Source organism: Cynocephalus volans, chromosome 8 (genome assembly GCF_027409185.1).
Source record: "Cynocephalus volans isolate mCynVol1 chromosome 8, mCynVol1.pri, whole genome shotgun sequence".
NCBI classification, from domain to species: domain Eukaryota; kingdom Metazoa; phylum Chordata; class Mammalia; order Dermoptera; family Cynocephalidae; genus Cynocephalus; species Cynocephalus volans.
Window position 1 is genome coordinate 141,100,515 of NC_084467.1, and position 13,490 is coordinate 141,114,004.

Here is a 13,490-nt window from a genome sequence, read left to right on the forward strand (position 1 = left end):
CCCCTTCACAGGGTTATTGTCCCTGTGAGTATCTTCATGGTGTGTGTTCCTGCACTTAGTATTTGCCGGTGGATGCTTTCCCAACTTATTTGCATACAAAGTGTAACAGATCTGAGAATAAAGAGGCTGTGAACCTTTCATTTATTAGCTGCAGATGCTTATGAAATTGCAGATTTACGGGAACCTGTATTCTGCTCTTAATGATTCTAGTCTGGGTCTTTCATTTGCAGATGATGCGTGAGGTGATGCCAACCATCAGTGAAGCTGAAGGCTCCCCAGGAGGAAGTGGGAGCCATGCATCCAGCTCCCCTTCACAGGCAGACGCAGATTCTCATTTTGAACAGTTGATGGTCTCCATGCTAGAAGAAAGGGACCGACTTCTTGACACTCTTAGAGAGACTCAAGAAACGCTGGCATTAACTCAGGGGAAATTACACGATGTTGGTCATGAAAGAGATTCCTTGCAGAGACAGGTCAAAACTGCACTTCCACAGGAGTTTGCTGCACTTATGAAGGAACTGAATGTATGCAGGGAGGAGCTCCTTGAAAGGGAAGAAGAAATTGCTGAACTGAAAGCAGAAAGGAACAACACCAGGCTGCTTTTAGAACATCTGGAATGCCTTGTCTCTAGGCACGAGAGGTCTCTCAGGATGACCGTGGTGAAGAGACAGGCACAGTCTCCAGCAGGTGTGTCCAGCGAAGTCGAAGTGCTCAAAGCACTGAAGTCGTTGTTTGAGCACCACAAAGCTCTGGATGAAAAGATGAGAGAGAGATTACGAGTAGCACTTGAAAGGTGTGGTTTGTTAGAAGAAGAATTAGGTGCCACACACAAAGAGCTAATGATTCTTAAAGAATGGAATAAGCAGAAAAAAACACTAACAGATGGAGCACTTGACATGAACCATGAACAAGAAAATACCCCGAGCACGAATGGAAAGAGATCTTCTGATGGTTCGTTAAGCTACGAGGAGGACCTTGCTAAAGTAATAGAGCTCCAGGAAGTCATAGACAAGCAATTGAGGGAGCAGAGCCAAATGAAAGAGCACCTGGCTGCGCTCTCCAGTCACGTGGCAGAGCTGGAGGAAGATCTCTACACGGCCAGGGAAAACTTGATCAAATCTGAGGAGATGAACTTGAAATTGCAAAGGGACATTCGTGAAGCCAAGGCCCGAAACGAAGACAAGGAAGAGAGAATCAGTCACGTGGCAGAGCTGGAGGAAGATCTCTTCACAGCCAGGGAAGACTTGATCAAATCTGAGGAGATGAACACGAAATTGCAACGGGACATGCGTGAAGCCATGGCCCTAATGGAAGACATGGCAGAGAGAATCAGTCACGTGGCAGAGCTGGAGGAAGATCTCTTCACAGCCAGGGAAGACTTGATCAAATCTGAGGAGATGAACACGAAATTGCAATGGGACATTTGTGAAGCCATGGTCCAAAAGGAAGACATGGAAGAGAGAATCACTACTCTTGAAAAATGCTCCCTTGCTGCACAGCGTGAAGCCATGTCTGTGCATGACCTCAAGGATAAACTTGAAAACGAAATTGCAAACAAAGATTCTATGCATCGCCAGACTGAGGATAAAAACCACCAGTTACAGGAACGGCTGGAATTAGTGGAGCAAAAGCTGCAGCAGACCATGAGGAAAGCCGAGACACTCCCGGAGGTGGAGGCGGAGCTGGCGCAGAGGGTGGCAGCGCTCTCGAAGGCTGAAGAGAGACAGGGCAACACTGAAGAAAGGTTAAGACAGATGGAGGCGCAGCTGGAGGAAAAGAACCAAGAACTGCAGCGGGCAAGGCAGAGAGAAAAAATGAATGAAGAGCATAATAAAAGTTTATCAGACACTGTTGACAAGCTTCTTTCAGAATCTAATGAGAGGCTCCAGCTTCATCTGAAAGAGAGAATGGCTGCTCTAGAAGAAAAGAATTCTCTGTTAGGAGAAGTTGAAAATGCAAAAAAGCAATTGGAAGATACACAACATGATAAGGATCAGCTGGTCTTAATCATTGAAGCATTGAGGGCTGAACTAGACCAAATGAGACTAAGAGGTGCTTCACTTCATCATGGCCGACCCCACTTGGGCAGTGTCCCAGATTTCAGGTGCCCTGTGGCAGACAGTCACACAGATTCCTACAGCACCAGTGCAGTGTTGCGGCGCCCCCAGAAAGGCCGCCTAGCTGCTCTACGGGATGAGCCTTCCAAGGTACAAACTGTTAATGAACAGGATTGGGAACGTGCCCAACAGGCTAGTGTCTTAGCAAATGCAGCACAAGCTTTTGAGAGCGATGTCGATGTGTCTGATGGTGAAGATGAGGACGCCATGGACGTGAGAAACTCGACAGGCTCCCAGGACGGTCCCGTGAGCAATCCCAGCAGTAGTAACAGCAGCCAGGACTCGCGCCACAAAGCCCCAAAGAAGAAGGGTATCAAGTCCTCTATCAGCCGCTTGTTTGGCAAGAAAGAAAAGGGCCGACCTGGACAAGCTGGCAAAGAATCATTACGACACCCTGGTGTTTCAAAGACAGATAATGCATCTCAAGATGCCTTGTCACTGAGCAAATTGGGAGGACAGGCTGAAAAAAGTCGTAAACTTCCAAAAAAGCATGAATTGCTCGATGAAGCCCGAAGACAAGGTTTGCCTTTTGCCCAGTGGGATGGGCCGACTGTAGTTGTGTGGTTGGAGCTCTGGGTGGGGATGCCCGGCTGGTATGTGGCTGCCTGCCGAGCCAACGTGAAGAGCGGGGCCATCATGTCAACCCTGTCGGACACCGAGATGAAGCGTGAGATCGGCATCAGCAACCCCCTGCATAGGCTGAAGCTGAGGCTGGCCATCCAAGAGATCATGTCTCTTACCAGCCCGTCTGCTCCTCCCACGTCACGAACGACACTCGCATATGGGGACATGAACCACGAGTGGATTGGGAACGAGTGGCTGCCCAGCCTGGGCCTCCCTCAGTACTGCAGCTACTTCATGCAGTGCCTGGTGGACGCCAGGATGCTGGACCACCTGACCAAGAAGGACCTCCGCGGGCAGCTGAAAATGGTCGACGGTTTCCACAGAAACAGTTTCCAGTGTGGAATGATGTGCCTGAGAAGATTAAACTATGACCGAAAAGAACTGGAAAGAAAAAGAGAAGAAAGTCAGCATGAAGTAAAAGATGTGCTTGTTTGGAGCAATGATCGAGTGATTCGCTGGATCCTGTCAATTGGCCTTAAAGCATATGCAAACAATCTTTTAGGGAGTGGCGTTCACGGTGCCCTTCTGGCCTTAGATGAAACCTTTGACTTCAACGCACTGGCGCTATTGTTACGGATCCCAACGCGGAATACACAGGCTCGTGCTGTCTTACAAAGAGAATTTAACAACCTTTTGCTCATGGGGACTGACAGAAGGTTTGATGAGGACGATGATAAAAGCATTTAGGAGAGCACCTTCATGGAGAAAAAAATTTAGACCAGAGGACATTCATGGCTTAGCTGCTGCATCAGCAGGGACTCTCTCTGCAAACTTGCAGGTTACTTCTTCTATGTCTTCACCCTCCACGCAGCCAAAGAACATGCAGATGGACGGCAGTGTGTCAGGAACACAGAGGTTGGATTCTCCCACAGTCAGGATTTACTCCTGCTAAAGCCTCCTGCTGTTTACCCACACTACTTCTACACATGATTAAGCAGCATTTTGAATCCAGCAAAGACCACATTTTAGAATGCAATGGAATCTTTAATCTCTTAATACTTGTTATATGGACCCTAAGATATTTTATTACAGAGTTTTTAATTAGTGAAAAATTCATGAATACCATCGAGAAAATATTTTAGAATTTAATGCTTCTTATATTTATGTAAACTTATGACTCTTCATTTATATAGTTACTTACTTTTTCTTGTCTATCCATGCTATAAATATCCTTTCATATCAATTCATGTTCTTATACCTAATTTTAGTTTTTCAAATGAATGTACTGTAATGCTTATATGTATAAATCCTATGGACAAATATAGGGCTTTTGTAAATTATACATTTATTGTAATTATTATTGTTTAATTTTTTAATGATAAACCATTACAGAAAAGAAAAAAATAAATAAATAAAATAAAATAAATTTTTTTAAAAGTATTAACTCCAAGAGATGATTCTTGAATGTGAAGACTAAAAAAGCAATTTCAGAAACCAAATGGAAAGATTAAGATTGTGACATAATCTAAACTCAGGAAGGAGATAAGCCAGGACAGGATCTCCTCTTACAGTCATCTTTGGTGGGTTACAGAGCAAAACTTCTGTCTCAAGGGGAGGTGTAAATCTTGTAAGCACAGGGAGTAGGTGGCCAGGGGCAGGAGTCCAAACCAGACAGCCGAGGGGACAACTAGAACTGTGTTGTCCACCTCAGGCACCCTTGGCAATATGCAGAACCACAGGGCATGAGCCTTTTCCAACCCACTGCAGTGGCCCATAGAGGAAGGAAGACATGCTCAGATGGCAACGTGTGCAACCTACTAATGCAGCTTCTAAGGTTTTCCTTCTAAGAAAACAGACTCCTGGGTAGAATTAATTCACTAATTAAACTGATATTTATTGAGTACTCTTTATTTATATTTACAAAAACTAATTATTTATGTGATGACTGTCAGAATAGGGAAGTTGAGCCCCACGGAAGCATTTAACTTCAGAGGGAGCTAACCTGGCCAAGGCTTCAGGGAGAGCTTCCCAGAGGAGATAAAGCTAAAGCTGGGATCGTAAGGGTTAGGAGGCGTCAGCAGGGGGAAGACTCTGGGGCGACAGCGGAGGCAAAGGTCCTGAGGTGGCAGAGAGCCAAACATGAATTTTAAAGAGACTTGAAGAACTGTGTAGCTGAAGAATAGAAAGAGAGGGTAGGAACCGAGCACAATGGGATCTGCTGTACACGTTGATTTCCCAGCCAATGAGAATCACACTTCATAACACTGGTAGAAGATTTTGTGGGATTTTAGTAATGGAAAAATATAGCTCTAACCTGCACAATTTGCTAGTATAGCTTTAACCTGTGCAATTTGCTTCTGCAAATGCTTTAACCTGTGCAATTCGCTTCTGCAAATGCTTGCTAATATGGGGAAACATATCTAAAGGCATTTTATGTATAGCAGCTTCTAAGGGGCTGTTGAAATGTAAAGCAGCTTCTAAGGGGCTATTAAGCAGCAGGGGGCCCAAGTACACTAAACATTCCAAGAGGGGCATGCCCACCCCATGGTCCCCCGGACAGGCTGGTTCCTTATCTAAAAGCCTCCTTGCCAGGCACCAAGGATGATATACGATTGAAAGAAGTGCTGTTATCAGGGTTACCAGCCTACTAAATGCCACCTGTAAATCTAAAGGCACCACAGATCTACCGGGGTACAAGCCTGCTAGAGTCTGCCCATAAATCCAAGGGTGCCACTGATAACCGACAACTCATCCTGTCATAAAGATCTCTTCAAGAAAAACTGTATAAAAAGTGCTTGCGTTGTAAACTGGGGGGGCTTTTCTGAAAGGCAAAGCATCCCAGCATGATGGAAAAATAAAATCCCTCTTGCTGATTGCAGTGGTCCTGTTCTTGTGGTCTTGGGGAGGTGAGCCACTTCGGCATGTAGGATTTGTGCTTGGTACATGGGTCTTACATTTTTGGGGGCTCGTCTGGGATCAGCTCGCTCTCCCTGGGACCAAAGACTAGAGAACGGAGGATCGCTCGAGCTGGTACCGCGGTTGTCTGTCTGACTGTGTCTGTTTCTTTTGTTGTTGGCTGTAAGCTGTCTATTATAATCTGGTTTCGGTGGCTCCAGGACGGAATCACCGGTCTGATTTTAGATTTTCTGTGGCTCCAAAGCGGAGCCATCTGTAGTGGTCAAGCAGTGGGGCAGACGTGCCAGCACGCCGCAGCCACAGGAGTCCTGGAGGACGCTCCAGATTCCTCTGCAGGAGACGAACACGTTCGCCTCCAAGGGAGATCTCTAGGAAAGGGACCCCTCCCGAGTTCTCTGATAATCTGGTTGTGGCGCTCGAGGCAGGGGCGCATCGGTGTTTTGTTTTTTGTCTGTCTGGTTGTGTGTGTGTGGGGACTGACGATTTTCTGGGGCGACATGGGGCAGACTGTCTCAACCCCTTTGAGCCTGACTCTGAAATACTGGAATGACGTGAAGGAAAGAGCTAATGATTTGTCTGTGCCGGTTAGAAAGAATAAATGGGTAACACTTTGTTCTTTGGAGTGGCCAGCTTTCCAGCTCAGATGGCCTGCTGAAGGTCCCTTCTCTCTGCCATTGATCAAAGCGGTAAAAAGAAAAATTTTCAATTCTGAAAATCTCCTAGGCCATGCATGTTATATCATTGTCTGGGAAGATTTAGTCACGGATCCTCCTCCGTGGGTCCGTCCCTTTGTTCCCTTAACAGGTCCAATGGCTGTGTCTGCTCTCCAAGAAGTAAAAAAGAAACCGGAGGTCCTGCCGTCCACCGGCCCGGACTGGCTTCTTCCTGACCCCCATCTCCCTCCCAATCCTTCTTTCCGATCACAGGCAGCCTGGCCGTCCGCTCCACCAGAGGAGGACCTACCAGAAAATGAATCCGAGGGAGGGCCTGCTCAGGGGACACGCAGTAAACGAGTGGGCCCTCCAGATGCTCTTCCTATCTCCCCCCTGCGGGCTTACGGCCCCCTGATGAAGAGGGCAACCAGCCCTTACCGTATTGGCCTTTCTCTTCCTCCGATCTTTACAACTGGAAATCTCAGAATCCCTCTTTCTCTGAAAACCCCCAGGGTCTCACTAACCTTGTAGAATCTCTCCTATTTACTCATCAGCCCACCTGGGATGACTGCCAGCAGCTTCTACAGGTCCTGTTCACTACCAAGGAGAGACAACGAATCCTCTTGGAAGCTCGAAAGAATGTGCCAGGAGACGATGGGGGACCTAACCTCCTCCCTGATGTTATAGATGCAGGGTTCCTGTTAATCAGACCAAACTGGGACTTCAACTCGGCAGAATGTAGGGAGCACCTGAAGGTCTACTGCCAGGCTCTCATGGCAGGTCTCCGAGGGGCAGTAAAACGCCCCACCAATTTGACTAAGGTAAGAGAGATAACTCAGGGGCCCGATGAGTCTCCATCAACATTCCTGGAGAGACTCATGGAGGCATTCCTTCGGTTCACCCCGTATGATCCTGGTAGTGAAGAGCATAAGGCTACAGTGACAGTCGCTTTTATTGACCAGTCTAGTAGGGACATCAGGAAGAAACTGCAGAGACTGGAAGGGTTGCAAGATAAGTCATTAAGAGAATTAGTGCAGGTGGCTGAAAAGGTTTATCATAACAGAGAGTCAGAAGAAGCAAAGGAAATAAAAAGAGAAAAGCGCCAAGAAAAAAATTTTCACAAACTTCTGGCCACTGCAGTTAGGGAGACTAGGGAGCCCAATAAAATGGTGCCAGGCAATAAAAAGGAACCCCTGGCGAAGGATCAATGTGTGTACTGTAAGGAGAGAGGACACTGGGTTCGAAACTGCCCCAGGAAAAAGAAAGAGCCTCAAGCCCCCAAAGTCTTGGCCTTGCAGGAAGACAGTGATTGGGGGGATGGGGTTCGGGTCCTCTCCCCGAACCCAGGGTAACTCTCAAAGTGGAGACCCAAAGTGGCTAGGGAAAAAGCTAGGAAAGTAACAGCAAATAAAATCCCCCCTAAGTATACTGTATTTAATCAGATTCATTGCAGTCTGGCACTTGCTGTACTGATTACCCAACTTGATATCATGAGTGAGACCATTTTATTCCTACAAAACAATCTGTAGTGTCTAGGCAGAGACATACTAATTCAGTTAGAGCCTCAAAAGGAGAATCAAACATTGAATTGTGATGTGAATCTTCAGTGTGTTTCAAAAAAAAAAAAAAGAAAGAAAAAGAAAAAAGCTGTTACACAGTATTGTATAAGACAGTGATCCCAAGCAGAAAAATGTAGGCTACCATTCTGGATCAGCTTTTCATTCACTGATTGTAGGAATGTTCATGTATATCTTGTGTTTGTACACAAAGCATACAAATATCTGTTCTCTGTGTTTCAAGAATAGATGAGATGTTAATACTTTTAATTAGATGCTAATACTTTTAGTAAAGTATTTAGAAAACTATATTTTATTATTCATATGCATGAACATAAATGAGGGATCTCCATCATATAAAAAAGAATTTAGAATGAACCAGATGATGTTCCCTCAGCTTTTTCCATAAATTTAAGAGTGTGATATAAATTATCCATTTACAAAATCAGGATATAGTATATTCACTTTAAAGCTTACATGTAGAACAAAACAACAAAAATAAGATACCTAAGACAAATACAAGCAAGACCTTTATGGAGAACATTATGAATGTCACTGAAGGTCATAAGAGAAGACCTAAATACGTAGAGAGACAATGTTTCCGGAGAGAAAGATTCAATGTTGTAAGTGTGGCAATTTCATCCATCTATAAATTGATCTATAGATTCAAGCAATCCCAAACAAAATCCCACTAATACCTGATAAGCTGATTCTGAAATATGGGCATGAAGGACCCCAAATAACCAATACCCATCTGATGGACAAATGTAGGGAACTTCTTATAAAGGTCTGTGATTAAGTGTATGTGACATTGGTATAGGTATAGGTAAATAAACCAGTGGAACAAAATAGCCAGCCAAGGAATAGACCTATACAAGTATGGACAGAGGTGACATTGCAGATGTGGGAAGGGAAGAAAAGAAAGGATGATTCAATACATGGTGTGGAGGCAAATACTCTTAACCTTTTAGCAGAAAATGTAAAAGAATATTTTACAACACCAAGATAGAGATGGATTTCTTAAACAAAACTAACCAACCACATGAAAAAGGTTGATAAACTTGACTATATGTCATTTAAAAATTTCTGATCCAAAGAAAGTGGGAGGGGAAAGCTATAGTCTTGGAGAAGGCATCTGCAAAACATAATTGAAAGAAAAGACACCCAGACTATGTACAGAACTCCTGAAAGTCAATTAGAAAACAAAACAAAACAAAATACCCCCTAGGAAAAAAATGGGAATAAACAGAAGAAAAGACAAATAGCCAGCAAACATGAATTGGCGCTCAATCACATTGATTGAGTGAGAAAATGCAAACTGAGGCAAAAAGATACTGTAACATACCCATCAGATTAGCAACAAAACCCAGGAGTCTGCTGAAAAGTAGAGCAAAGAAAGGATGCACAAATCCTATGATCCTGTGGTTCTACTCCCTGATACATACCGTAGAGCAGTATTTTTAAAATGGAGTGTGAGGTACTGTTTAGTGGTTGTGGAATAAAATGAGTGGTTTTGGTGCAGTTTTATAAAAGGAATTATTTTCAAAAATAGTTTCAATCAGCAACTTGAATGAATCTCAAAAAACCTAAATGTATGGTCAAAAATGTTAGTCACAGAAGAATATTCTAAGTATGATTTATATTATATAAAATTCAAATATAGCAGGATTATTCATAATAGCCCCAAAGTGGAAATAACCCAAATGTCCATCAACTGGTGAATGTATAAATCAAATGTGCTATGTCCACACAGTGAAATATTATTTAGCAATAAAAGGGAATAAAGCACTGACATGCTACAACATGGATGGACTTGAAAACATTATTCTAAGTGAAAGAAGCAGGTCACAAAGAATCACATAATGTATAATTCCATTTATATGAAATGTCTAAAACAGAGAAATCTACAGAGACAGAAAGTAGATCAGTGTTTTGCTAGGGCTGGGAGAGTTGGAGGAAATGGGATTGACTGCAAATGAGGACAGGTTTCTTTCGGGGGTGATAAAAATGCACTAAAATTGATTGTGGTGATTTTGCATAACTACCAAAAACCATTGAATTGTATACTTTAAATGGGGGAATTGTATGTATGCAAAAAAGTCAAATGCAGGCAAAACTAGTACATATTTAGGAGGTTTATTAGTCAGGGCTTTTCAGAGAAACAGAAGCAATAGGATATATAGAGAGAGAGAGAGAAAGAGAGAGAAAGATTTTAAGGAATTGGCTCATGCAATTGTGGGGGCTGGAAAGTCCAAAATCTGCTGGGCAGGCTGGCAGGCTGGAGACAAAGGAAACAGTTGCTGTTGCAGTCTTGCATCCAACAGCAGTCTGGAGGCAGAATTCCTTCCTTCTCAGGGATCGCATTCTTTTCTCCTAAGGCTTTCAACAGATCAGATGAGGTCCACCCACATTATGAAAGGTAACCTTCTTTATTCAAAATTACTGATTTAAATATTAATTGCATCTGAAATATACCTCACAGCAACATCTAGACTGGTTTGACCAAACAACTGGGCATCCTAGCCTAGCCAAGTTGATGCATAAAATTAATCATCACAGGAGGTAAAGTTCTAAGCAAAATTAAGAGACCGATTCACACAAAATTCAGTCTAGTGCTTATCTCTGGGGAGTAGAGCAAAGCATTGAGAAGAGAAGGGACACACAGAGGGCCTTAAGCCTCAAAGTTAATGGTCATGTTCTGTTTCTCAAGGTGGGTGCTGGGTATATGGGCATTCATTTTATTAGTAATATTTAAACTAATATATTAGTTTGTGGATTATATACCATATACATTAGCTTATAAGATATATTCCAGTTTCTTAAATATTTTATATTAAATTTTTTCTAAAATCTAGAGTATAAAGGGATAGTAAGTTAGCAATTTATGTAAATAAACAGTTGCAGATATGCAGCCTTAAATAATACCTGGCTTTGTACATGAAATCTATGAAAAGGCATCAAAAGCAATTCATGGTCCAAAAAATATCCCATCTCTGTCTCTAGATATTTATTCAACATCTGCTGTCAACATGGATATTGAGTCTCACGGAGGAGGACTGAGTGCAAACCCATACGGAAGTTACGCACATTGGAAATGCCCATAATGTTAATAGTGGTGTGGTGGGGTAGTGGACTATGAGTGGTTTTTCTTTTTCTTTTTCCCCCAATTTTTAACATTTTTTTTTATCCTGTAGTAAAATAAACTTCAGTAAATCATTGAATTTTAGAGCCTTGGCCTAGAAGGACCAATCCAACTCGCCACATCCGTGTTAAAATATCTCTTACAGCATATTTAACTTGTTTTAAGTGTTCCTCCTTGCTCTTCTATTTTTCCCTTCCTACTTCCCTCCCTCCCTCCCTGTCTCCCTCCTTCCCTTCTTCCCTTCTTTCCCTATCTAAAACCTCCAGTATAACACTGAGCAGAAGTGATGCGATCTGACATTCTTGTCTTGTTTCTGATCTTAGGGGCAACACTTTTAGTCTTTCTCCATTAAGTATGATGTTAGCTGCAGGCTTTCTGTAGATGCCCTTTAGCAGGTTAAGGAAGTTTCCGTCTATTCCTACATAGCTGAGATTTTTTGTGAAGAATGCATGTTGGGCTTGTAAAAAATTTTTTTTTTTCTGCATCTTTTGAGATGATCATACGGTTTTTCTTTTTAAGTTTGTTAACATGATAAATTGCATTAATTGATTTTTCCAATTTTTTTATTGTGGTAAAATACATAAAATATAAAGTTTACCACTTAACCATTTTTAAGTGTACAGTTCAGTCACCAGTATCCATCTCCATAACTCTTTTCATCTTGTAAAACTGAGACTCTATAACCATTAAAAAATAACTTCCCATTTCCCCTACCACCAGCCCCCGGCAACCACCATTCTACTTTCTGACTCCACAATTTTGACCACTCTAAGTACTTCCTATAAGTGGAATCATACAGTATTACTCTTTTTATGACTGGCTTATGTCATTTAGCACCATGTCCTTAAGGTTAACATGTTGTAGCATATGTCTGAATCTCCTTCCTTTATAAGACTGATTAATATTCAATTGTATTTATATACCACATTTTGCTTATCCTTTCATAAGTCGGTGGACACTTGGGTTGCTTCCACGTTTTAGCTATTGTAGATAATGCTGCTGTAAGCGTGGGCGTACAAATATCTCTTTGAGAACTTGCTTTCATTATATATATATATATATACAATGCCAGAAGTGGAATTAATGGATCATATGGTAATTCTATTTTTAATTTTTTGAGGAACTGCCATACAGCTTTCCCACAGCAGCTTTACCGTATTATATTCCCACCAGTGGTGCACCGGGGTTTCAATTTATCTACATCCTCACTGACACTTGTTATTTTCTGGTTTTTGGTAGTGGCCATCCTAATGGATGTGAGGTGGTATTTCATTGTAGTTTTGATTTGCATTTCCCTAATGATTAGTAACGTTGAGAAATTTCTCATGTGCGCATGGCCATTTGCATATCACCTCTGGAGAAATGTCTATTCAAGTCTTTTGCCCGATTTAAAGAAATGATTATATATAAAATGATATAATTTTCCAGCTTTCTCTCTTTCTACTTCCCATCCTACCCTCCGGCCATGATCTACTAATTGTAATTTCTCAAGCGTGCCATGTTGCTTCATTCCTTGATTCTGCAGTTCCATCTACCTGGAATTCCAACCTCTGTCTCCCCTTCTGCCCACGGTTCTTTTCCTAATACATGATACTCATTTTTCAATACTTAGTTCAAAGACATCTCTTTAATGAATTTCCTAACCATCTTCACTTCTTTCCTCATGCTCCTTTTCCCACCATAACACATATAACAATTTACTGTATTTATTCATTCATAGGATATATCTTAATTGCCCATGCATTTCCAGCACCTGTACCTTGCACAGAGTAGACACTGAGTGACTAAAGGAATGAGTGAATACAACTTAAGGGACGCTTCTATTTCTTTTAAATGAGGTACAGGAGTGTGTTTTAAATTTTTATAAATTTGTTTGGAATTAAAACATTTTTGTAGTATATGGTTCTCGGATGTAGCCAGAGCATAGACAAAACTTTGAAATTGAGACAGTTTAACTTTAGCCCTTCTCGTCTTAGTCGCTGCCCCCATATCCCTTCCCTTTCTAGGACTCAGAGTCCTCAAGCCCACATATCAAAAATTCATAGGACTTGCTTTGTGCTTTGTCATCATGATCCAAATGAGGATTCCATTTAGTCCCCTTGACCAAAGCTTCTTATAGTGCATCTCAGTTTAGGTGCTGAGATTAAGACATCTGATTTAATTAATTCACACATATGTAGGAATGACATAAGATATTGCCTAATATTCTTCTCTCAATTATTTGCATGTCAAAATTGGCATAATTGCCAATCCAAGTGAATTTTACATTGTAGGATTTTAGGCTGGACAAAATAAGCAAGTAAAACAATCCAAGAGACTCTCTTTCTGCCAACTCTGGCCCAGCAGGACTATATGGGGGTGGGGGGGTACAGGCCACCTTCTGCCCCTTTTTTCCATGGGAGAAGGATCCAGATTCTCAACACCCAAATAATTGGCATTTAGTAATTTCATAAATGTTTGTTGAATGAAAAAATGAGGTAGGCATTTAAATTTTTTTTACATAGGAAGAAATAGGTGTTCAGAGAGGTCAAGTCTCCAAGGT

General features: G+C 42.1%; 1 protein-coding gene across 1 annotated transcript; it reads left to right on the forward strand.

Moving 5' to 3' along the window:
- The first annotated feature begins 230 nt into the window (after positions 1–230).
- LOC134384511 (liprin-alpha-1-like) lies at positions 231–3,633 on the forward strand. Its single transcript, XM_063106059.1, is given in 3 exon segments — positions 231–1,062; positions 1,324–3,422; positions 3,424–3,633. Coding segments are annotated over 3 exon segments (3,141 nt in total).
- Positions 3,634–13,490: the final 9,857 nt, after the last annotated feature.